The 26,498-nt window shown below is 39.6% G+C and overlaps 1 protein-coding gene across 8 annotated transcripts in view; it reads left to right on the forward strand.

Moving 5' to 3' along the window:
- Nucleotides 1-1,349: 1,349 nt before the first annotated feature.
- Nucleotides 1,350-26,498, forward strand: part of PCNX1 (pecanex 1) — an 86,597-nt gene continuing 61,448 nt past the window's right edge. For 7 of the 8 annotated variants that reach the window (XM_058027410.1, XM_058027413.1, XM_058027414.1 and 4 more), the window contains exons 1-6: nt 1,350-1,566; nt 9,112-9,320; nt 15,227-15,332; nt 17,971-18,016; nt 18,866-18,955; nt 20,598-22,298. In XM_058027410.1, the coding sequence (XP_057883393.1) occupies nt 1,414-1,566; nt 9,112-9,320; nt 15,227-15,332; nt 17,971-18,016; nt 18,866-18,955; nt 20,598-22,298 (2,305 nt within the window). In that variant the 5' untranslated portion in view covers nt 1,350-1,413. Of the gene's footprint in view, nt 1,567-9,111; nt 9,321-11,018; nt 11,079-15,226; nt 15,333-17,970; nt 18,017-18,865; nt 18,956-20,597; nt 22,299-26,498 lie in introns of those variants that run through there. The other variant, XM_058027418.1, reaches the window with a different exon arrangement.

Here is a 26,498-nt window from a genome sequence, read left to right on the forward strand (position 1 = left end):
TTGCTTCTTTGTCCTGCTTGACACCTCAGAGAGGAGCCTGGCTCTTTTCTCTGACACTCTCCCTTCAGCACCTATGGACAATGATGAAATCCCCTCTCAATCATCTCTTCTGGAGGCTGAACAGGCCCAGTTACCTCAGTATTTCTTTGAGAGATGGTCCAGTCCCCTCATAATTTTTGGAGCCCATAGCATTTGTAGGAAGAGGACTCTTCTTGTCCCTTCTTGAGAGCACTGTCTGAACTCCTTCCCTAATCTGTCCCTTTCTAATTAACATGTAACTTTTGGGATGTGCATGTCTTAGGGGAAAGCTTGAAAAGCCAGCACTTGATGAGAACTGATGATCTATAAAAATAGGTGGATGTCAAAATTTAAATACATGAGAGATTTGGGGTGCACCTGTAGCCTGCTGTGTTGTTTTCTCTCTGCAAAACCTAATATTTCTGTTTTTTCAGGTGTTGCAACCTACAACAAATCCTGTTGTAGGATGGGGACAGACATGCCAGGGGTTTGGTGGCATTATATATTTGAGAGTAAATGGGGGGGTGGGGGCAGCTCAAGAAATGGTGAGGCTATCTTGCTGTAGGTTTGGAGCCTTAAAAGTGTATGCTGGACAAATTTTTTCCTGCTCTGCTGCAAGGAGGGGATGCAGCACTTTGCTGGGAATCAGGCTCCAGGAGAAGGGAAGGAAGGAGCTTTGAAGGGGAAAGGACCTTGGACCAGGCTCCTTAGAGGGTAGTCCAGAGATGGCGTGCCTGAGTCAGAGGCAGTGTCATAGCCCAGCTGAAGTGCTTCTGCACTTAGGTACAGGGTGGGCATCAGGAAGAGTTTCTTCACAGAAAGGGCGATTAGACATTGGAACGGGGCGCCCAGAATGGTGGTAAGAGTCACCACGCCTGGAGGCCTTCAAGGAAGGATGGGATGTGATAGTGCCACGGTGTGGTTGATACGGTAGTGTTTGGTCATAGCTTGGACTCGATGATATCGGAGTGTTTTCTAACCCAACTGCAGGAGCCTTTTCCGAGGGTCGTGTCCCCACGTCCCACAGCACTCGCCCAAGGCGGGAGCCCCGAGGGTCCCCGGGGGCGGGGCCTACGCGCGGGGCCGAGCCGGGCCGCCAGGGGGCGCTGCGTGGGCCGTGCCGGGCAGCGGGGGCGGGGCTGCGGGCAGGCCGCGCGCAGGCGCAGCGCTGCCCCCCGGCGGCGGCGGCGGCGCGCGTCCCCTGCCGCAAGGGCCGCCGGTCCGTCGGCGGCGCGGGGGCGGGCGGGCGGCCCGGGCCCGGACATAAGATGGCGGCGGCGTTGCTGGGGCGGCGGCGGCGGCGGTTGCGGCTGTCGCGGAGCGCGGGCGGTGCGCGGCTCTGCCCGGGCTCGCAGGGCGGATAGAGCGGGGCCGGCGCGGCGGAGCGGGGCCGCCATGGGCTCCCAGGTGCTGCAGATCCTGCGCCAGGGCGTGTGGGCGGCGCTGAGCGGCGGCTGGTACCAGGACCCGCACCAGGGCGCGGGGGTCAACGCGCTGCACCTCTACCTGTGGCTCTTCCTGCTCGGCTTCCCCTTCACCCTGTACATGGTGAGCGCAGCCCCGGCCTGTGCCGCGGCTCGGCCGGCCCTGGCGGGGCCCGGAGTGGGGGGGAGGGCCGGGAGGGGCCGCCGCGCGCGCGCCCCCTGCCCGCGGCGCGGCCCCGGGAGCGGCCCCGGGCCCTGCGCTGGGAGCGGGCCCGGCCCCGCCGTCGGGGCTGCGGCGGCTCGGGAGCGTCGGCCCCTTCCTGGGAACCTGGGGGTGGGCGCGGCGGGGCTAGAGGCGCTGGCACTTTGCCTTCGTCCTTCTGTTTACTTTCGTTCAAAATTGGAAATACGTCTGGCAGCTTCCGCTGCCGATCTCCTGGTAGGTCAGTAAAAAGCAGCTTCTACAGGAGCTGTCAGATTTAGCCAGTGTTTCTGGCTGGCAGCAGTGTCAGTTTCTGACTTTTGAGTCTGGTGGGGGCATGTGGTTCCATAACATAAAAGTTTTATTTGGCTGTAATGCGGTGTGTTGGCTGGCAATGTATCTGGGTTGTGTGCTATCGACAAGAAGTTCGTCTGGCTTTTTTGTTTGTGTCCAGATTTCACTGTGCTTGGTTTGTGAGAATTCCTGTCCTATTTATCTTTGTAACTGACACTTCAGTCAAAGCTGTTAAAATACTAACCTTTAAACCTAGAAACTTTCCTGACATTTGGACTTGGGAGCACATAGAGGAGAGGTGTGATCAGATACAAGAAAAGGGGGCGGTTTCCTGTTGGCCAGTAGTTTTTTCCCTGTGTAAGCTGTGTTTAACTCATGAAATGCTAATAGTTTACTTTGGGTTTTTCAATAGAACAGTGTGATCATATGCGTGTGTTGACCAGTTTTGTGCATATGAGGTAGAACATCATTTGCAAGATTGCCAGATGCTGTGACAACCTAAAGTAGATGCTGCCTTGTGAAAATGTAGTTAGTGAATGAAATGTTGGAGATAAAATCATATGCAAGTGAAGTTGCAGAAATTGAGAGCTCTGAGGTCAGGCATTTGCTTTGTATAAAAGCAATTTGTAAGGTTGCAGTATGAGACACTTCATACTAAGAAATAGCTAGTGTGGAAAAGGAGGTTACAACTTTATGGTTTTTAATTCATATTACAGTGTCTTGAAAAAGCAGCTCTAACGCTTTTTGTTTGAAAACTTCTGGGCTGCTGGCAGGGAAACTAAAGGCTGAGACAAATTGCATTTAAAATTGAAGTTGCATGAGAACAGCTAGATAAAACTTTTAACTAAGCAGATACTTTGTATGAGAACTATGCATCTGTATCTATTGAAAGTTCTGCACAATATGGGAAGAGGAGACACCTTTTGGTTTCAAATATAGCTTTACAGTTTTTTTAATAAATTGACAAATGTGAAATCTGGGCCAGCATTTGAGTCTCCTGCTGCTCTTAAAGCAGTAGGTAGGCTTCAGTTACCCATAGAATGGGGTAAACTTCAGTGTTGCTTAAACAAGTTTTCCTGTATAAAGGGAAAAGATAGCAGCAAGCTGCTTTGGGTTTTGTTGAGGTCAGAGAAATTCTCTTGCTTCATAGCTCTGGACAAGTTAAAGATGCAACAAGTGCCAACTTCCCTGAGAATAAGTAGGGAGATTAGTCACAAGTTAAAGGAGATTGAATCATATTTGGCCGTTTTCCCTCTTTCCACCCTCTACAGTTTAAGTGTTGTCTAGACATAAACTAAACAGGCAGAACTGTGTTGGTCATCTTAGCCCTTTAGCATCTCGTAAGCTCTTTTTCAGAATAAAAAGCAGTAAGTGTTGCATTGCTGTAGGACATACATAAATAAGCAGAACTTGCTTAAAAAGTCTTAGGTAATTGTAATCTGAATTCTGAGCTTGGCTCACTGGTGTGTAGGAGGGAGTTTCTAAACTAGCTTCAAGTGACTTGTTGCTGGCAGACAACCCTGTGTGTTTAAAAAATCAAGGTATATAGAAAGACGGCTGATAGGTTTTATATTACTTATAAAACTTCCCCATGTAAAGAATTACAAGATCATAGCATTGCTTTTATGCATTGGATCAGCAATAACTGTAGTTATTTCCAAGTTGTTTGTAGCAACAAAGACAAAATACAAAAGTATCTCCTAAGAATTTTGCTTGTAGTTGCCTTTCAATGCATTTAACAGTAGGCCAATCACTTTCCCCTCCAAATGTTATTTAACCTCCAGCAGGAATAACATGCACTAGGATATGGGAATTTAGGTGCACTTACTGCTCTAAGACTTGGTTTAGTGCATCCAAGTCTTTTTTTTTTTTTTTTCTGTGCATTTGTTTTGTTGCTCTGGTATTTTCAGAATGGAATCTGGTAATGATTGTGGTCAGAAAGTAATTCCCTAAATCTGTGTTCCTTTGTATGTGTATGCCTGTACTGTTAGGGTTGATGGATTTAATGTGTGGTACAAACCTACTTAAACTAACATTAGAATTCAATTACCAACCTTTTTTCCTTGGTCCCTCATCTGCCTTCTGAGCTTTAGCACGTGCAAGTGAGTGTTGTACCCTGTACAGTGTATACCTAAATGTACCTATTTTGCCAACCTGGATACTTTTTCTTGTGTATACAGTTAAACTGTGCCTGTTGGAAATGGGGCAAAATAAATATGTAAATAATGAAGGATCTGAGGTCTAGAGTAAGATATGCCTGCTTTAGGGAAGCACCTTCAATCTGTGTTTCTTGCATTTGTGGCTTGGCAGTACACATACAAAAATTCTGCTTTCTAGACTAGTTAAGTCTATCCTGTTTGTGTACTTGTATTCAGTAACAGACTCAACTGTGCTTGTTGATGTGCCTTTCTATTGTAAGAGCTGATCCCTGCTTACTCTAATGCAAAGCTGAAATTGGGAGAAGAAATGTGCTTTCTATATGAGGAAGCTGTCCAATCACTTGGTAAAATCTAGTGGTAGAGTTGAGAAAAATACCCTGAATGCAGAGGCCAATGTGATGCATCAGCGTTGCAGGGGGAGGGGAAAGAGGAGGCTGCCAAAGCACTTCCCCTGGTCGGAATGCTGCTTCAGCCCCACCACGTGTGCATCAGGGGCTGAAGTCTTGGCTCTGCCACTCGTGGAATTTTGCCAGTGACTGAAGAGGAGCCAGGACTGTACCTTGCTTGGGGTGATGGGCTCGCATGTACCTATAGAACTTGTCTGTCAAAGTCGAGCTTGTTTAGTCAACAGTTCACTTAATTTCCTGACTTGTGTACATAGTTATAGAAGTAGGTCATATAAATGTAGCTTCACGTGGAAGTTTTTTCCACTGAAGTTGTTGAAATATGTCCTGTTTCTTAAACTAAGATGTTAAATAATTGAAATTCAATTTATGAAAGCAGTTCCTGATATGCCATATTGTTCTAAGACACTTGCAGTCTCTTGCTACTCAAGTTTCAATAGTATTCTTTGAGGTTTTGGTCAAAAACTAGATAACTTGTGACTGAACTTCTGGATATTGGCAGTTCTTGAGGACTCTGTCCATAAAAAAGTATTAAGGACTAAACTATGTCTGTTGTTTCCTGATTTGTCCTCTTTTCCAGTAAAACTGTTTCTATAAAATACTGGGTTCAAAATACTTGTAGTTTTAACTCTTTTTACTAGCTGACTGGCTTCTTAATGTTTATGTGATAACACCTTTATGTAGGGATCTGTAATCTGGTTTGATTTTGAAGACTTAGCTTCAAAATCACTGTTAAAAACACTCATAGTAATGCATTTATTTTTTGAAGATAACCTGGAATTTTTGTTACATCTGTGGGGCCTAGCTAAAGCTAGGTAATCAGATTAGGTAGGACCCATATAGTGTTAGTTTCTTCGTAAGGATGTTGTACAGCCTGTAGTCAATGAAGTTTCCTCTGGTTCCTGGCACATATGTGCTGGAAACATTCATGTGAGATATATTGACCTTCTCTAGTTTGAATGGGAATATTTTAGTGCTGGAACTGATGGTGGGAGGTTTCTTTTCTATTTTGACCATTGGAATCGAGGAGTGCTTAAACCTTTTTTTACCTACTGTTTGAGAAAAGTTGTGTTGTGATACAAGTGAGCTAATTTAAGAGCCAGGAGGTTTCAGATGACATAGTCCTCCTTAACTGTGCTTTCCTGTATCTTAACTTTTGTCCATATGAATATCTTGCATTTGTTAAGTTTGCTTGAAAGATCTAAATTTGGAAAGTAACTTGTTGGAAAGGTGGTAGAAAATCAGTGTCCTTCCCTCTGCCCCCATATTTGAGAGAACTGCTTAGCTTCCCTTTAAGACTCAGAGAAATAATTTTGGGTAGGAGCTTATCTAATAGTTGGCTTTGTTCAGTCATTAGATAATTGAAGTTTTCAACAGAACATAATTAAAAGCACACAGTTTTTATATGGTTCTGTGTAGCTCTTTGTATTGTGCAAGAGCTTCTGTTTTGATGACTGCTGTGGAGTATGTGTTCTTTTGGTGCTAATGCAAGTGAATAGAAATGTGCAGTAAAAATGGATGTTCTCTGAAATATTGTTGCAACTGGAGCCTTGTGACCAACTGGTGTCCAGTAACAACTCTGGCCTGAGGGTTTTAGTGTGCTGGGCTCAAGTAAAATGCTTTAGTATTTGAAATTATTTTGATTTTAAGATGTAATCTAGTGGGAAATTTCTATGACTTAGATTTGTATTCCAGTCTTGAAGGTGGCATCACATGGGATGCTGGTGAGAAACACGTCTCTCCTCACATGTGACAAAATGCTGAGCACAGTTGGAAATGGAAATCTCACCTTAACTTGCTTTGTTTTGTGGAGAGAAGACCCCACATTTATGTTGAATGCTTCTAAGTTTGGCTTAGAAAACAGCAGTTGCAAGTGGTGTAGCTTAGGCTGCAGTAAATTTCCCCTTGAGGCTGTGCTGCAGACAAGTTGCTGCTTCCATGGGTGGCGGTGCTGCACCACAGCATGATGCTTGATGTCAAGTGTGTTCATATGGCAGACTAAGCTAGCTAAAATGCCTTCTATTCCCAGAATATATACCCTATTCTGAGATGAGGACTTACTACAAATAAGAAGAAGGAAAGGTAATCAGTTACCTTAGCTTTTTAAAAAATTTTCTGCAATCCTGTGAAAACAGGATGTGAGGAAAACGTTTGAATTCCCTGTTAGGTTTGCTGTAAGTTACATGAGGTGTTTTGCCTTTTTTTGGTGCTTGTTCTTAAACCTTTCCTTTGAAAAACTGGAAGTGTAGAATTTGCAAGATAAGCTGGATATACTGTGACCTCACTGAAGGAGTAAAGGGGAGAAATTGATGAGCTCTCTAGACAGAAAAGTAGAGGCACATCTTTTATGGAGTAACTCTAGCTTTTGTTATCTAGCCTTAGTCTGGCTCTTCTGGTAATGCCTCTTGAGCACTGGGTATTATAGAGGAGAGGAAAGTTGAAGCTGTGTGTGATGGGGTAGCAGGCTGCCTAGCAGGTACAGGAAGTTGATGCATTTTCCCAAAGTTAACAGGCTGGCCTTTGCCTGCAGGAAACAGACTGTGAAGTTTTTGGAAGTGGAAGCACCTCATTTCTTGAGGAAACCATTCTAGCATGGCTTCAGGGGTTGTAGGGATGCCATATCATTGTGGATCCTGTTTGCTTATTGATGCTGGTTTTAAGTAGCTTGGTTTCCTCTTTCTCCTCCTTAGCTGGTGCTTGGTGAGTGTATCTCTGTTCATCATGGTGATGTTCAGCTCAGCATACAAACTGAAACTTAGCCAACTTCAGCTTGGTTGGCCTGGCCTACTTCAAATGTTGTATTCAGTGTTGACTTAACTTGTTTTGGAGGAAAAGGCAGGTGTTAATGATGGTTGTCAGACTCGACTTGTTTTGGAGCAATACCTTGCTAGGTTACAAAGAGTCATCATGGTTATCAAAGTTCCAGGGACATCTTGAAGAGTCAGAAGGGGAAATGAGTAGAGAAAAGGAGGCCTCTCTATTCAGCACATATGACCAGGCTGAGTCCTTTAAAATTGTTTGGTTGACTACTGTGGTTATGCTACTTAAAATCCTTCTGGGATTCAGGGCAGTAGTTTTAGGTAGGAGATTGTTACCTTGCATAATGTTACACTATGTTGTCAGCTAGTCAATTTTAGATGGCTCAAAGTGTTTCAATGCACTGGTTAGGGAGGCATTGCTGTCTTCTACTCTGAGCATTGTTTTGACTCTGCAAGATGTTCCTGGGGCTTTTTTATCAGTGATGACTCTTCTCTTCCCATGGTCTCTCTAGGGAGATACGAAAATGAGCTGGAATTGTCCTTCAGCTGTGAGGTCTAAAAAGACAGCTCATTTGTTCTACTCTTTTAGTACATTAATGTTCAAGCTGGATATCTGATGTTTAATTCTGATTGTCATATGTCTGTGTGTATTTTTATATTTTGGAGGTATATCTCAAACTACACTGTGAGCAGGGTAGAGGATAGTGGTGCAGTGAAATACACAACCTAAACTTTTGCTGCTTTTTTAAAGGAAATGGTCAATTTTTGGATGCATACTGAGACTTAACATCTCATTTTGTTTAATCACTGCCTCAGGAAATGGCAAAATTTAAGAACACAAATAAAGCATGTTTTAGAAGGAGGAATGCATTGAAGTGAAATCTGAAGTTTACCCAGTACTTCAAACACTTCTCCTCAGTATCTGTCAGGCTGGACTTTGTCAATACCTATTGCTGAAGTGATTGATTTATGAAAGCCTTATTTACCTCTGCAAGAGCTGCATGCATTCCACTCTTAACTTAGAGTGGAATTTCAAATGTTGCATTCAGGACTGAGGGGTTTTTTAATGCGGCTTCTGGCCGCCTTTCATACAGATGAAAAATTTTTTTTCAGAACATGTGTTGGCTACCTTTCCATGGGCGTACAGTGATCTAGCACAAATCTTTGCTGCCTGTGGTCTTGCAGGTTGGGTTCTGCTGTGCAGTGTGTGAGTCACACATGTGAGCAACCTCTTTATGTATGCAAGTAGGAAACAGTTTGGCTTTTGTGACTGATCAGTGTCTTGTCATGCAGCAGTAGCTGTTGGAAGCTGACGAGTGAAGTCAAAACACCAATGTTTGGTATCTAAGCAGGTTTTCTCCTGTACAGCCATGCTGTCAAATGGGCATCAAGTTTTTCTGAAATGAACTTGATGCTGTGTACTAGCCCTGAAATAAGATCTCACCTCATGCTTTGTTGGTTTTTTATGTGCTTAAAATCTTCCCTTTTTTTTCTACTCATAGCAATTAAAAATGTTTATCTCACACATGCTAGCTCTAAATTTCCTAGCCTGGGTCTTGCATTGCAAAAGCATAGAAGGAGCGAGTGAGAGTTGAGCTTGGTTCTCAAGCTTCAGTCAAACAAGTTTATTTAGTACAATGCTGTGGTGATATAGTATCTTTGGTAGTGCAACGGTTTCTTTCTTGTGTGTTGCTAAACTTTTAACATTTTTCACATGAAGACTGGCGGTAGGTGGTGTAACTTTCAGAATTACCATATTTTCTCCATGAAATAAACAGTTAAAATCTAGGGATGTTCTTATGGATATCCAACCTTGTGTTCATTAACGTTTTCTTGTTCTTTTTTTGAAAGGCTCTTCCTTCTTCCATGATGATAGTAGCTGTCTATTGCCCAGTGATAGCAGCTCTCTTTATCGTTTTGAAGATGGTGAATTACCGTTTGCACAGGGCACTGGATGAGGGAGAAATTGTGGAGAGGAATGCCAGTGAGCATATGGACAGAGGTGCAAAAACAGAACAAAGCAGTGTTTCAGCAAAGAGGAAAGACAGCAATGGGCCCAGGTAAGTTGTCTGCTGAACTTTCCATACTGCTTCAAATGACTAACAGGTCTTGTCTTCATCAGCTGTGTAACTGGAATTGTGATTGAGATTAAACACTAGGGAATATAGATACAGACCTCTGTAGTTCTGAAAGATGGTTTTATGTCTGGTCTTGAAAAGTAGACTTATTTATGTGTTAGGTTTGAAATCGTGCATTCACAATAATTTCCTAGTTCCTTCCCCAAAGGAGTTCAAGAGCAGTATTGAACATGCTGGAAGCAATAGCCTGGGAAATGTGAGCAGATTAGGTCACTAAATGTTTAATGAACATAATTAGTACAAGTAATCTAATTTCAGTGGTAGATGTAGTATTAAAAATCTAGCTGTCAAAGACCACATACTACATGCTAATTCTTTCCTCACCAGGAGGAGTGTCTGATTGGGTTGCAATTTTAGTGTTGCAAAACCAGGAGATGGAAACAATGCTTGACTCCAGTCAGTCTTTTCAAGGAGAATACTGTCCTGTGAATTTGGAAATTCTGGAATTGTTGTGCTCAGCAATGATGATAATGATTCTAAAGTACTGTCAATAGGAGGTGATTCCTTTCCAGAGATCTCCTTTGTAGCCATCGTAAAACAAAGCCAGAGGTTTTCCTCCTCTGACCAGACTATTTGGAGAAAGAAAAGATGATTCATCAACAAGGCCAGCTAGACCAGTTTGATCAGACTATGGATGTTATGAGCTCTAATATCAAAGCCTCTGCCTGCCTTAGATAATTGAGACAATCTTAAAAGTTAAACTGCATGAAATAAATCAACCTTGAATTGTTAGCTTTTAGAAATGGCCTTTCTCTTGTCTCTGAGTTTCCGGTACTAGTAGCCATGAGTAGTTTTGAAAGTGAGATGATTTGTATGCTGTCCTCACTCTTGAAAGATTGTGTGTCTTACTAAGGAAATGTGGTTGAAAGAAGCCTCTTGAGTGTGTTTATTGTGATGCTTTTAAAGAAAGGAAGTGTTCAACTGCTGCTCTTTAAAATGATAAGCCTGGAAGTACAAGGACATTCCCGTCTATGTATGGGGTAGCTCCTCGTGGTCATAGGTTCTTGTGTGTCTTCTCTCAGCTCAGGTATTGTTGGCAAAAACATGTCTTAGATTCCTCTAAAGCTGATATACAGTAACTTCTTGTATCAATCTTTTATAAACCTGACTTGTTTTCCATGATGTGTTTGGCAAGTGAAACTGCTGATATTAATTGTGACTCTGTTTAGATCACCCTATACCTTACCAACACTGTACTGAGGTATTTTGGCAGGCTGCTTCCCTAATTGTATCTTAGTGCTTATTCTGCTTAATAAAATTAATGGAAGTAAACTAGTGGTCTGTTCTTTCTCATGCAACCTTCGTGGTGCATGTTTTAGGTGTGACCTTTAGGCATTTTGTCCGAGTTGTTTTTGGTGGGGTTTTCCTTTTTGTTTGGTGTTTTTGCTATGTAGCTTTTGCTTCCAAAACAGGGGCTCAGAGTTGGTAAGGGAATTTCTGCTAGTGTTGTGAATTACTTCTGGTTGTTTCAGTTCTGTTTTGTCTAGGGAGCAGTTGACATGGGACGAGATACTACATTATAAGCATTGTGAGCTCAGAAGTAGAGGTTAGTTTAATGCTGTGTGTCCTGCTTGCCAACTAAAGTTTCATTAACTTTTATATGATCCTTGTTCCCACTTTCAGGTCTCTTAACTAGAACTGGGAACAAGGTCAATGCAGAAATTACGGAGTTACTTTTTGGTAAGTGGGATGTACAGTATACACTAATCTTTGCCTGGAAGCTTACAAGAACTCTGGGGTAGCATTCAAACCAGTAGATGGGATGTAGAATGAGTGTTTAATATTGAGCTGTAACCTCCTTAGTAAGTTAAATTGGAACACTAATAAAAACCCAAACTGGTCTGGCAAGAGAATGTGTGTGTAGGATTTTCTGATTTTTAACCTCTGCTCCCCTAATACAAGGTGGATATAGGGGAGATCTGAGCAGAGATACTATCTAAAATATTTGTATAATCAGAAAATTAGTTTTGATAGCTTAGGCTATAGCATGTGATACTGAATAAATATGCATATAGTATAGTTTGCAGAGCCATCCTTGAGTTTTTACCTTGCCACATATACAGTCATGGAGAGCACTTTAGATACAAATCTTACTATATTTATTTGCAGGATTAAGCAGTGGTTGTGTTCAGGATTCTGTTTAGCTTCTAAGAACTTCTTTTTTTCTGAAGATGTTTATCATCTAAGTGGTACTTTCAGGTATCTAACAAATTATATGCTGTTGTTTGTGGACTTGCTTGAACTGCTCATTTATCTTCAGTTAATTGTGGTTTGTGGATGAGGGTTTCTTTCCATGAAACTTTGGCATGTTTGAGCAAAGAACAACTTACCATTCCTTTAGAAATGTCTTGTTTATTTTTTTGCTCTCCTCTTTCTGAAGCTGAAGTTCTCTAGTTAATGTTTTTGAAAGAAAGTCTTAATTCAGAGAAAGGAATATGTGTTGCTGTTTTTGTACTTCAGGTGTTAGTATAGTAATATTTGTGTGAGGTTTCATGAAAGCAACTGGGGGGGATACAGGCTCCTGGTCTCATAGAAATATAGAAGCAGTGCAAGCATGATCTTTGTTGGGTATCAGTGGACCCACATAAATAATTTAAAGCACTTAAGTCAATCTTCTTTTGGATATATGACTATAGCTTCTTGTCAGTGGCTGTTATAGTTCAAAGTATCATAAAGTGTTCATCTGGTGATGCTGGTGTTCCTGATCTCCATCAGAACCTGTAATAATGATGCTACATAAATTTCAAGTCTACTTCTGCCAGGTAAAGCTAGTAGCTGGAGAATGTTGCATCTTTGAAATACTTACAGTCTACTTAAAAGTGAGCAAATAAAATTTGAAAAAGGTGATCTCTCTCAAAGACTGTTGCCTTTGCTATTTATTCTCCTTGCAGTTTTCTGTGGCTGGCAGACATGTTCTTGAGTTTGGAGTTAGTTTTTATTTTTGACTATCATTAGTGACTCAAGCTTGGAAGAAAATTTCTCTTAATACTTGAATCTGTTGTGATCTAGCATTTGCAGTACATGCCGTGGTTCTTATGTATTTCGACAGCAGCCTTCTGACTAGTTACCCTACTCTTTTATTGGACATTAAAGACAGACAATGATTTTCTAAAGATAATAAAACTCTTCCTCTGCTTTGTCCAGAAATCAAAGAAACTTATTTCTGATTACTCCTTGAAGTTCTGGTCAGATGTCAGATTTCTGTAGTCAATCAGCCTAAGTCAGATTTTAAACTTGAATTCATGTAGACTTACGGCCTCTTCATGCATTTGGTTAGTCTCTGACATGCTGATGGAATATACCTGCAGATAGTAATTTTCCTTCAGAGTTACTAATAATTAGAAACAGTAGTTTTAATTTGCTTTATGTCATCTTTGAGTGCCTCTTTCACAGCAGTCTCTGTTGCTGGCTGTAATTTTTTCAGTCTTCTTGATTTGTGTTGTAACTTCACTGCAGTTATTTTGTTTGCAAACTGTAATGTGTAGCACTTGCCTAAGGAATGAAGACAGCAAACTGTAAGAAACAGATGGTAGAATTTCATATCAGGAAGTCCTGGCCACAGCACTAGTGTCAAGTAGCTCCTAAAGAACTCTGGATGTTGCAAAAGTCCAGGTGTTTTGGCATACAGTGGTCAATCCTAGAAATCTGTTTCCTGCTTCTACCTGCAGACTTTATTTGTTGATGTTTTTTACTAGCCTTAGTTAATTCATTTGTGTGTGCTATTACAGAATATAGGAGCTGTGAGTAGAGTGGTGGTGATGGATTTTGTTGTTGCTTATGCTGATATCTGGTGGTTCAGTTTTAGACAAAATTGCTGCCTTCTTTGGCTAACTACCTGGTTCTATGCATGGAAGTTTATTTGCAATGACTTATTTTTCTACTTCATAAGATGTACTTTAATCACATGCAGTGTTTCTCAATGAATTATTCAAACAGGAAAGGAATTTCATCTTTTTGTGAAAGGCATTCTTTATTGTATCTTCAGTTGACATTGTAATGTATGCTGAACTTAAGCATTGTGAGAATTTTTCAGTTTAGTCTTTAAATTGGTGTTATGTCCTTATGTATTTCTAAATGCTTACAGAAGGAATGCTTTGGCTGAAGCTGGTGCTGATTCTTCTAAAATTCATTTTCCTTACCTGCCTTAGCATAATTGATGATACTAGGTCAGAGAGGGCTCTGTAAACAGCCATCTCCAAGAGTATGCCTGTCTCATTGTTGAGCTGTATCAAAATGGTGGCTTCTCACTTCTTTTTTTAATTTGCCTGAGTTGGACCATAGTTCTTCTGCTAGCTAATGGCTGGTTGTCTTTTAAGTTAACTTATTTTTACTGAAGGAATATATATTATTATTCCTAACTTCAAACTGTCCTTTTTTTGTCATCGCTGATGTAGGAAGAATCATGTGCTTCTTATATTATTTAGAGTGATTCCCGAGCTTGTGCCTGTACACCTCTCCAGGATGACAACAGCTTAACATGTCATGCTGCAGGATGAATCGTGTCAGGTCCTTTAGTGTGCAGACAGTTTGCTTACAATATCCTTGATTGATGTCCATGTATTTCAGAAACTGTTGGAATCACAGAATATGCTGAGATGAAAGAGACCCCATCAGGATCATCGATTCCAATTCCTGGCCCTGCACAGGCCACCCTATTAAGTCTTGTTCCTATTGTCTAAGACTTTCCTATAAGACTAGTTAGTTGTCCATTAAGTAAGCCTTGCAGTGCTTCTGTCCATTTGTGTTCCCTTCTTCAGAGGACCTTTGTCTTTAGTGTATTGGTCTGATGGACGAGCATTGTGCATGAGTACTTTAAGCAAAATGCTGGAATTTGGTTGTTGAGAAGCTGTTGTTCATACCTGGGAAGAAGTAGAGAGAATCAGTGTCACATTACCCTGCAGATAATTCTGTTTGGGAGTCTCCTGGATCAAGATGCTTGAAGAGAACTTTGATGGGATAGGAAAAAGAGTGCCTCAACTGCTTTCTCTTTGCAATTAACAATCAGTGCTGGGTTGGATCCTTGTGTTTTAGTCCTTAACTGACTTCAGACCCCATTGTCCTAATGGATGAATCCAACTTGCTTTTTTTTTCATAAAATATTTGCCTTTGGCAAGCTGAATTCTGTCGAATTACAATTTGATAGTGTTGCTCTAGGAAATACTTTCAAACCAATAGTTATTAATCCTGAAAGGGTGAGATCACTAGGATGCAATGATATATGTGTTGTACCTCAAAATACTGCTTGGTAGGAGCTGTAAAGTATCTGAAGGGAAGTTATTTTTGAGTAGAAAGATGTGGTTTGCATCCCTGGAGAAATACTATGGCCCTGTATATCTCTGCATGTTTAAAAGCTTTCACATGTGGCTTTCTTCATTAGCCATCCTTGCTTTTGCTCCCAGATTCAGTCTAAGGAAAGGACCCGGAGTCCTTTCCATGCTCTGAGTTCTATGTAGTATTTTCTTCTAGAGGTGAATTTCTGGGTGTTATGGTTGAACAGCTGATCCAAAAATAACGTGTGCACGTAAAGACAGGGAGAACTTAAAATGTCAGCATTTTGGAATGCCTTATAGGGCCTAAGTCTTCACAGTTTGTGTTGGCTGGTGACAGTGGATGTGGGGCAGCAGTTTCTATGAGAGCATATAGAGTGCTCTGGCTCAGACTGAGCTTCCTGTGTCAAACAGCCAGTGTTCATCCAAGATATTGGGATATATTTGAGCCCTTGATTTTTGAGAAGGGAAAATTTGTTTTGAATATGCTCTCAACATAGACAAAATTTTGTTTAACTGGTGAGGATAATGTGTTGATTTTTTGTTTAATGTTTCTCTCAGTGACCCTGGTGGAGGTATTGAGATGTCAGAGTTCATACGAGAAGCAACTCCTCCTGTTGGCTGTAGTTCACGCAATTCTTATGCTGGGATAGATCCAAACAACCAGGTAAGAATTAAAGCTACTACAGTTGTTGCTTTAGTATTGTTGGCTTTGCAGTTCATAGATAACCTCTTCCTGTTATTTTTGCGGGTTTTTTGGGTAATTAATATTAGATTAAAAACAATTTTCTTTTTGTAACTGCATTATTAGGAAGGCATTGCATTCTCCCAGCAGCGTAGCTCTCAACCCATCTTGTACTTAAATTATGAATGGCTGGATTTTGAAAGGGAACCTGCTGTCCTGTCAGTAAGTATTCCCTTTTCCTCAGTTAGTTAGTTTTCTTCTGATTTAAGAAATCAAAGTGGCTCAGAGTATGGTGAGCTAAGTATTAAGAACCCACTGTAGTGGGATTCCCTTGTCCCCTTGGGTAGCTCAAGCTGTATCTTCATGCTGATGTTCTAATTTTGTCTTCCTCACTTACTTTTGTTTCTTCTACCATTTAGAGCTTAATCTGTAAATTTAAATGCTGTATTTGAGGAAGCTTATGTTATCTTAGAATATTTCCACTGCTGATTATCTCTTGCAATTGTGAATGGCTTTCTGCAGGTTATTTTTCCTGCTAGGTCAGATTTGGGGCTCAAAAAAGTTAGTTCGCTAAAGCATGGAAAGACATGCTAAAAATGGAAAGACTAAAACTGTTTAATTTTTGCATGTCCTCTGCAAAATCTTCACTTCCTTGATTGTTCAGCAGGGTTGTGAAGAAAGCAATAAATAGGGAGTCCTGCCAGATGGAAGTGCTGAAGAACGTGGCTTTATTACATTTTAATGTAACTTCATTATGCTCTAGTGGCCTTGAATTTCACTGGGGAAGTTAGTCTGTTTCTGTATTATGTCTGCCAGGTTTATGTTCAAATTCCATAGTGTTGGATGTGCTGTTCCGTCTGTTTGGCTTGTGACATTTAGCTGGTTGTGGCTAGTTTTTATCAACCCTTCATGAGGACAAGTAGATGAACTGGTCAGGCTGTACAGTTATGTTGATAATGAGCAATGCAGCATCCTGGTAAAGACACAGAACCTGTCTTCAAATGACATGGAAGTCCTCGCTTGGGATTGCAATATCATGTTCTTCTAATTAGCTCTCTGAGCAAGCAGTAGATAGCAAAGTGCAGTGGTATGCTAATGCTGGTGTTTTATCTGAATCAAGCTCAGCTATGCAGCATAGATACTCTTAAGAGATTTTCCTTCAAGAGAGAAGGCATTTGCTGATGCAAAGGAATAAGAAGTGATAGTCCATGTAGGAAGATAGAAACATGATGCCCAGACTAGTTATTTGACTAGTCTTGGAAAAAAATATGTTCCAAACATATTTTAAAGCATGTTTTAATATTTTAATATTCATATTAAAGCATGTGAAGAAGTTCAAGCTACTGTGAAAGAAAGTATAGTGTTTAGAATGTATTTCTTCTAAGAAAATTAGTATACACTGGTCCTCTGTGATTGAATGTGGAGCATCAAAAGAGGACATGAACAGTTAGCATCTGAGTTCTGTTCAGTTTTTCTGTATGAAATAGCTTTCCTGTGATGATGCATTTGTATTCAGTGACATATTATTGAATGGAAAACTGTTGAAACATGACAAAATGAGTTACTAAAAGTGTGTGTAACAATGTGAAGCAAATGTATTAAACAAGCTCTTAGCTGCTTTTTCAGATTATACGTAAAGCCATTGTTCTTCTGTGCTATGGCTGAATAGGATCTGCACGCATCTTCAGGTTACCTGAAATTGCTGTGCTTACAGAAAATAACGAGTAGAATTTTGCTCTTTTCCCCAGAGTAATTTTAACTAGGCATTTTTGGAAAACAGCACCCCAGTAAGTATACATCCATCAATCAAATGGCCATCATATTTATGTATTATAGGTTCAGATTTTGCCTTTGAGTGCTCTTCCTCTGTTTTATTTCTGAGTGATTTAATTATCTGACACCTGCATTGTTGTATGCTCTTTGAAGTTGAGAGGTTGTATTGAAAATGTTATTGAAGGTAAGACCAAATTCTCTTTAGCATTTCTGCAGAGTAATCTCCAATGGATTATAGGATATATTTAGAAAGGTAGATTGCAAACCTAAATGGTGAAATTTTTTGTATGAGCAGGTGCCATGCCTGCTGGTTTGCCATTGAATGTGAAATTAACTGGAAAAATATGTGTCTTTTCACATGGGAGCAATTTTTGGATTTAGCTTGGTGTTTATTGCGAACTGATGAGTTTTATACTAAGATGGATAAGTTTTATACTAAGATTGTGTTGTCTTTAAGCATTTTAGACAACCAGAATCGTGGCATTAAGTGTTAAGGTTTAGGACAGCAGTTATTACTGTAGCACTGCACTTGTGCTTTGTTGCCACATTATGTCAGGAGAATTCCTAGGTTTGAAACTTTTTAAAATCAGCATAGTAAAGTCTCCATGAACACTGGCTTTTGAGTTGAATAGTGCTGTGATGTAGTTGGATGCTTAATTATATGACTTTTCATCTCTTTGTAGTGGAAACATAGTCAGAATTTTACAGCAATGTGCTGCTGGATGCTTTTGTGGCTTTAAAAACCTCTTCTAGGTGTATAGGCAAATGCTTGTGTTGGACTAATAGGAAATAAAAATTGTTTATTTCCTGAAAGTGTACAGCTTTTTACATAATTTCCTGTTTCTAGGTTGGATCTGGGTTATCTCGTCTGGGAACAGCAGCAACCATCAAAGGTGAGATTTTTAGCTAGTTAAATTACCTTGCAGAAGCACTTCAAATCACTGTTGTTTACTGTGTTGTTTCCAAATACTGTCTGCCTTCTGTCTTGACATTTTTTCTTTTTTGAGTGAAATACAGCATTTACTAGTTGGGGGAAGTCTTCTTTGGACATGCAAATGATATGACCAAAACATAAGGAGAGAATAATCTGGGGCCCATAATCTAATTCCCATGTAATGACAGCTTTTCCATTTGCCTATAAAATGCAGAGCCAAAGGGTTGGTTGGGGTAGACTTCTCTCTACTGTGTTGAGTTCAGTGAAACCAGTTATCCTTCTGGTACTGCATATCAATGACTTGATTACTTCTTGTTGTTGGACATTTAGCTGAAGTAATTTCCAGCCCTTGTGAACTCCTCTAAGATGAAAAGATAACAATTTTGCATATTATGAGTACTTTCTTGTAAATATATCCAGCCAATAATAAGGCAAAAAACCCAAAAAATTTGAATGCGATTTTTTGTCACCTTGATTTTGTTTTTCTCCTTGCTTTTCTGACCATTAGAAATATTTTCTTAGTCAACCCCTCCTTTTTTTATGGACAACCATGCAAAAGGAAATATTCCAGCAGATGCACTTTGAAGGGAAAAAACCCAATCCTGATTGCCATTGAGTTCTGTGGAAGATAATAGAAATAGAGTAGACAATACTCATATCTAAAAGAAATCTTGTTATTCTAATTTTGTAACTACTGGTACTTACCTAGATGAAGAAATACAAGCAACAGTCTTTCATGAGAGTTGAGAATGTAGGTGTATGTGTTAATACTTCGAGCACTAGTACTCTTTTTTCTTAAAACTTGCAGGTGATACTGACACTGCCAAGACCTCTGATGATATCAGTTTGAGTCTTGGCCAGAGTTCTAGTCTATGTAAAGAAGGGAGTGAAGAACAAGGTAAAATTTCTTCTTTTCCATATTTAAACATGGTATTTTGTTACCAGAGAACCTTTGCTTAATATGCTAAATAAATTAATGCAGTTTACTGATACCCTTTCTTGGAGTCTGTTTTGAAGTTCCCTGTTTCCTTTCTTAATTACTTAAGCTTCTGAGAAGCATAATTTGAATGCTTATAACTTTATTTGACTGTGTGTTCCTTGTTCTGAAATCTTCCAGCAGGTAGTATATATTTACTGTCACCTTACTGCTGAAAGATAGCTAACTTAGATTTCTTTAGACAATATCTCTTAGACTACAGGTGGCCTGTGGTTAATGGACTTCATTGTAGATTAATTTGCTTTCCTTATGAGTACAGACAAATGAAATGGTGGCAAGCTTTTCTATAAAGTAAATAACCCTATACAGAGCTCTATGTTCTTAGACCTGTGGGCCGCTTCCAAGATGCAAGTTATCAGAGCTTGGTTAATTTAAAATTTTTTTTCTAGTATGTAAAGAAGCTGTAAGCTTGTGTTCTGAAACAAAACAAAACAATTTTTTGTTTAGCTTCGTGTTCCGGAAAAGACCTGGTCAGACCAAAACAGAGCATAAAACCAAAGGGAAATCTTTGTTTGCTGATTTTGCTGGTGATTAGGAGGAAATTAACTCTGAGAATACCACCTTTCATTTTTGCCAGTCTAATCACTAGTGGGTGATTAGAACCATTAGATGGATGATTCAATCATTACTGTGTGACTCAGTGCAAAAAGTGTGTTTGGAATGGAGCATCACAGGTGGCCATGCTGTTCTAATTGGCAGCAGGGTTCTGCAACTTTCAGCTGAGTAATGTAACTGTGAAGTCTCTTAAGTTACATGCATTCAGATATATTCTACAGGAATTTAACAACTGTGGAAACTTAACTTGGCCTCCAGATCTGCTAGTGACAGTAGCAAAAGGGAAAGTAGCCTGACTTTTAGTACTGCCTGCAGATGGGTAGTTTTACAGGAGACTGCTTGTGATGGGTAACAGGAATGATTGTTTTAACCAAGAGCTACCCATAAATCTTCATGATTTGCTTTAACAGCAAAAGCACCTTTTTTTTTGTAGAGGTAGTAAAACTCAGTGACTTCATAGGGAGTTTCATTATAGTACAAAAAGACGTGTGACAGTGATTGCATCCTTGCTAACTGAACTTACTCGGTATCTAGTAGGAAAGGTGATTTTTGCTGGGTTTTTGGTGACTTCAGATTTAATAGGGTTTACTGGGTTTTCTTTAATAACTTTAGAGTTTGTTTAATGCATGTAGGAACCAAAAAGAAAGGTGGGGTACTCTTTCATAATTAAGAAACATTGGAATATGTAAAAATATTAAATCTGAGACATATCCGCAATGGAGGAAGTTGGGAACTTGTCAGAATTGCCATGTCTTATCAGTTGCTAGGGATAAGCTGGTATTGATGGTTTCTTTTTTTATTAAAAAAAGGCCTGTCAGATTTGCCCAAATGTTATAAAATATTTTTAAATAGCAATGTGACAAATTCATAGTACTTGCAGTTGGATTTTTCGGTTCATTTACTTTGTCTGATATAAACAGTTTCAAAGGAAGCTGTACGACTTACATGAACATTCTAGATGACTGTTTTTAAATGTGTACTCAAACAGATTTGGCAACTGATCGGAAGCTTTTTCGTCTGGTGTCGAACGACTCATTTGTCTCCATCCAACCTTCATTGTCCTCTGGACAGGATTTGCCAAGGGACAGCGGTGACAAAGTGTGCCTCTCGAACAACCAGCTTGTGGACCAGTCTAAAAATGGTGCATGTGACACAGAAGTAGCTTCGCTGGTAACTCTGCATTCTCACTCCTATAGGAAGGATCATAGACCTCGAGGTGTACCAAGGACTTCTAGCTCTGCTGTTGCTTTTCCAGATGCTTCACTAAATGACTTCCCCCTCTATCAGCAAAAACGAGGACTAGATCCTGTCAGTGAGTTAGAAGCTTCCAAACCCCCTTCTGGATCCCGAGAGTCTTTGGGTGAGAACTCTTGCATTTCAGGAGTTTTTCAATTAGATGACATTCTGAAAAGTAGCAGCCCTCAACCATTGACTAAGAGTGGGAAGAGCAAATCATTGAAAGCAGACAAAAGTATGGACAGTCTGAGAAGCCTGAGTACTAGAAGCAGTGGTTCAACAGAAAGCTACTGCAGCGGGACTGATCGTGACACCAACAGTACCATCAGTAGCTATAAAAGTGAACATACTAGCTCAACGCATATAGAAAGTGTATTGTCAGAGCACGAGGAGGAGTCTCCTAGAGAAGAGGAAAAGGATGGTAAGAAAAAAGACTGTGGTGTCGACTCAGAGGATGACAGTAGTGCTACTACTGACAAAAGGACTAGTAGCCAAAGGACTGCTGTGGAAGTGAGTCCTCTGGGTGGTGTTCAAGAGGTAAAGGGTTCTAATGCATCTGATGAGATGCACAGCCAGAAAGGTCTTGGTGCCTCTGCTTCAGAAGAGGCCAATAAGAACCCACATGCCAATGAATTGACTACACAAGCTGACAGGCCGCATGGGAAGGCTGCTGAACAAAGAGATGAGCAGAGTGAGAAACTAGCTGTGTTAGTAGATTCAAGAACTCCTAAAGAAACTAGTGCAAAACAAAAAGAAGGAGATGTCCGACCAAAATCTTCTAGTTTGATACATCGAACAGCCTCTAGCCACAAGTCAAGCCGGAGAAGGACAGGAAAAAAGCGGGCTAGTAGTTTTGATTCAAGTCGGCACAGGGAATATGTTTCCTTCCGAGGTGTATCTGGTACTAAACCTCACAGTGCTGTGTTTTGTCACGATGAGGACTCCAGTGATCAAAGTGACTTGAGCAGGACATCAAGCATGCAGTCAGCTCACCAGTTCAGCAGTGATAGCTCTTCCAGCACCACCTCCCATTCATGCCAGTCTCCTGAGGGAAAATACAGTGCTTTAAAGACCAAATACGTTTCTAAAGACCGTGGGGGCGCAGACTCTGAAAATGCTCACAAAACCCACGTTAGCTCTGAAGGAATTAGCAAAAAAAGATCTACACGACGGACTTCTAGCACAAACAGTGCCAAGAATCGTGCCAGAGTGTTAAGCCTGGACAGTGGTACTGTAGCTTGTTTAAATGACCCAAATAGTTTAATGGCACCAGGTAACATAAAACAGTTAACCACTTCAAAATCTGATTTGGAAGCCAAAGAAGGAGAGGTGCTAGATGAGCTATCTCTGTTGGGAAGGGCTTCACACTTAGAGTCAGTCACTCGTTCTAGGAATAGCTTACCAAGCCAGGCTACATTTCCTGAAGGGGAAGAGCAAGAATCAGCAAGTGGAGGTAAGTAAATGACCTACCAGAAGTACCTTGTCATATTTTGTTAATGAATGACTTAAATTAAAACTACACTTAAGCATCTTCCCTGTTTCTTCACTCTTGCCCAGTAAAACTGAAAAAGCGTTTCCTTCGCAATATCTTGAAAGATCTACTGAAATGGGTGTTGAACCCAAACAGGTTTTACAAAATCTATAAGTAGAGATGTTAGGGGTTTGTTACCATCAGTCCTCATTATTTAGAGCTGTATCTTAAAGCTATTATTTGTGATCAAATCAAACCTGCTCCATTATATTGAGTAATACAAACGACTGCAGCCTCTCTGGCATGGCTTGAGGTGGTGTCAAGAAATAAAACCAATCCCAAACTCTTACCATGCTGTCTTTAATTGTGGATTCTTACAATGGGCTAGTTACTAAGTTGAATTCTCCTAGGGATTTAATTTTTGCTTAGCCTTGCCATTGCTGGCTAGACAGTCTTGTTTACTTTTTTTGGTTTTTTTTTGTCTTGATTATGTGAGCACAGTAACCTTCCAACGCTGGAGAGGAATGTAGTCTCCTCTTATTTTCCCTAACTATTGTTTGGTGTAATGTGAACAATAAGCTACCCAGAGTAGCTGTTATTGATACAGATTAGTAGTGGCATTTAAAACAAAATTTGGAACTCTTAATATCTTTTTTGTTTATTGCTTATTATAATGTTTGTTTCTTTTCTTGGTTAACTATATTTTCTGCCTTAACTGGAAGACTTTTTGTGTCAAGGTAGATAAGTGTCTTTAAAATACATTTTCAGGACAATATAATTAATTAACTCAGTTATAATGTTAATTAACTCAGTCTGACTTGTGGAATTTTCGAAGGTCAATACCTACCAGATAATCTGGATCTTTACATCTAGGTGGACAAACCCTTCATAAAATTCTATTTTATATCAGGACAAGTATTTTTAACAAACTATGGCAAATTTGACTGTTCCTATTATGTAGACTGCCTAAAAAAATATAGTGATTAATCTTAAAAAGGTTTCCAGCTCACAGTGAGATAGGATGTGTAACCAACAGTGAGGTTTTCTTTTGGTTTTGTTTGGAGGTTTTGTGGAGTTGTTTTTGTGGTGTGCCTCCCAATATTAACATATCAGCTATAAAAATAAGTGCAATTAATTTCTGGGGAGTAAAAGAAAGTATGCCACACTGAAGTTCAGCTGTGTATTGATTATTGATGAATTTTGACTGGTTTACAGTTAGTTCAGACCTATTTATATGCCTTCACTTTAATGATGTAGGCAAATTTGGTTTTTGGGTTTTTTTAACTTTTTCTGTTATTCCTAGTAACAGATTTTTGCAGTAGCTTTAATAAAACAGTCAAGGTTACTCTTCTTGTACTAACCATAGAAGCTAAACACATTCTTCCTAAGGCCTTGTTAAAGTGAGAGCTCTCCATGTCTACTGAGAGTAATGTGACTAATAAAAGGTCTCCCTTATGTATTTACCATTTACTATTTTGACTGTATGCTTTCCTTAGCACAAAATTTGATTTCACTCTGTTTTGTGTTGTTACTGCTTAAAGCTATTAAGATTCTTGCTTTACGTGCAAAGGAGGATTAACATAACTTAAGTTTTACAACATGTCAGACTTTGTACTTTGTATGTGCTTACTAATTGTCAGTAGGCTGAAAGAATTAATGTAAGACAGATGCTGAATATCGTGAAATACTTGAATTGCTCTTTTGAAAAAGTTTGTCTTCCCTGCCATTTCATTGAGTGAAATTTCAAAGTAATCTTAAAGGTACAAATCTATAGCAGCTTAAGCTGGAAAGGCTTGCTGTCATTCTTGCTGGCCTGATCCATTTCCAGTTTTCAAATGGCCATTATGTAAAATTTTGGTTGTTAGTATTTTTAATAAATGGCAAATATCCAAGCTGTACTTCTCAGTGGATTGCAGGCTGTCTTTAAGAAGCAATCTGGAATTGAGTTCTCTGCATCTGCTGACATGATATGGTTAATAATACTAGCTTTATATTGGTTCTTCCTAAGAGAAAAGGAAGTATTTGCTTTATGATTGTAAGAAATGAATGTCATTCTGCCCCCCCCTTTTTCTTTTTGAAAGCAGAACAAATTTTTCTTTAGCACTGCTTAAACATTTACTCAGTCTTGTCTAGCAGCAAGGCAGCAATTACATTGCATTTATTTGTTCATGATCAATCTAATTCTTTCATAGTGTCCTTCTTTACTGGATTTTCTCTTGTGTGCGTTTGTTGGATAGTTTTCCCCACAATTTATGGCTTATATTACAAGTTTTGTAACATCTGTATTTTTAATTGTGGATTTCTTCTTTAGGCTTACCCATGACTAATATTAATGAGAGAAAATGTTTTAACTGTTTAGAATCAAAGTGCTTTATAGCCAGTATTTCTTACTACTGAGATGTATTCATCTTTTGGGAGGTTTTTAAAGACATACCTGTGTAATATATATACATCTCATGTGTATATATGTACAGCATTTTTTTGAGAAAATTAAGAAATTATTTTATTTACTTGTTACAAGTGAATTACAGAATCAACTTGGTTTGGATTTTCATAAGATCAGGGGATATTGATTTGGTGTGATTTTTTTGAAGTAGTCTGGTCCAATCTCTTGCTGAAGGATTATTTTATAATTTTATATAAATATTTTTAAAAGTCTGTGACTGCTTATGGTAACTTTCTGAAACAAATAATTAACAGATGCACACAGGATAACTGAAAGACTGATATTAGTACCACCTCCTTTTTTCCAGTCAGCATTCAGTTTCTGTTTTTCAGATATTATTTAAATCAATAATTATAACTTCATTTTATCCTTCAATCTTTAGAGACTAGATATATATTCTTGTTCATGTAACTGCTAAAATGTGTATCTTAATGGATATGGTCTTTACTAATCTACTAAGCAGGATGTTGTACAAACTTGTACATATTTCACTTCTGCAGATACAACTTAGTACTTTCATTTCTGTATTATTATGCCAGGAAGTGGTGAATGACTCACTTGCTGTGAGATAGTATGTGCATTTGAATAGCAATTGCAATTCATTAAAATGCAGAGAAACAGCATCTGGAAATTCTGAAATTATGTGTGTGTGGTGGATATATAATAAAAAGAAGGAAGACGTCTTATGGTAGTTGTTATCCTCGTTCAGCTGTTCAGACTCCAGAAGTAGCTAGTGAATTAATGAGTCGTGGGTTAGTTGCAGTTGCTCCACTGTATGGTGATATTCTGGAAATACCCTCTTTGCACTGTCCTGTGCCTGGTTTCTGTCAGATGTGTGCTGTTTCTGGATTGCTGTTTGTAACCATTTAAAGAACCACCATAATGCTGTATGTAACACGGTGATGTTTTGTAAAACTTGAGCTGGCCTGAAAAGTCAAGTGTTCTCTCCAGTTCTATATTAATTGTAAAAGATGTGCTCTTTAAGTTGCTGCTCTGTTTTACAGCTTGCTGCAATTTAAGGTTTATTTACTTTAAGTTCTTAAGATGCATACCCTTTTGTAAATAAAACTGCATGTAGTGTAATGCATTTTTCCTTCTGTACATTGCATAGCAATATTGAAGTAACAGCTCATACTGTTTTCTGTCTTTTGAGGTCTGCAGTACATCTCTACAGACAGGCAAAATGGGGCTTTGTGAATTTGGATTAGTCTTGTGTTTCATATGATGTATGGAAACCTGTTCACCTCTTCAGTCTGTATTTGTACATATATGCTTAGTGTGTCTGCCTGCAATTAAAAAGTGCAGTTCTCTGTTACTCAGCCAATGGTCATGGCAGCTGCTGGCAACATATGACTTTTCCCTTCTACACTGATGTTGCACATGGTCTGTGTCATTGATTTGCCTGTTTTGCAGAGCTGTTCCATGCTTCTGATGGCTTTAGTTTTTGCTACATTTTCCTGCAGATAGAATGAATATAATTACAGAAGATGGGGCTTCTGATCTTGTTTTCTGTGCGTCTACCAGTTCATGCTCAAACTGCTAAACCAAACAGTCCTGCATCAGAAACTGGAGTTTAGAAATCATAGAAACTGAAAAATGTGTAAAGTTCCTGTGATCAGGTTGTGTGTATGTTGGCTGTCTCTATTCGTGTATTCAGCAGAACCGTGCTGTAACTGGACCCAGGTAAGCAGATCAGCAGTAGAAAGGGCTCTCATCTTAGAAGCATTTTACTGTAT

Source organism: Melospiza georgiana, chromosome 6 (assembly GCF_028018845.1).
Source record: "Melospiza georgiana isolate bMelGeo1 chromosome 6, bMelGeo1.pri, whole genome shotgun sequence".
NCBI classification, from domain to species: Eukaryota; Metazoa; Chordata; class Aves; order Passeriformes; family Passerellidae; genus Melospiza; species Melospiza georgiana.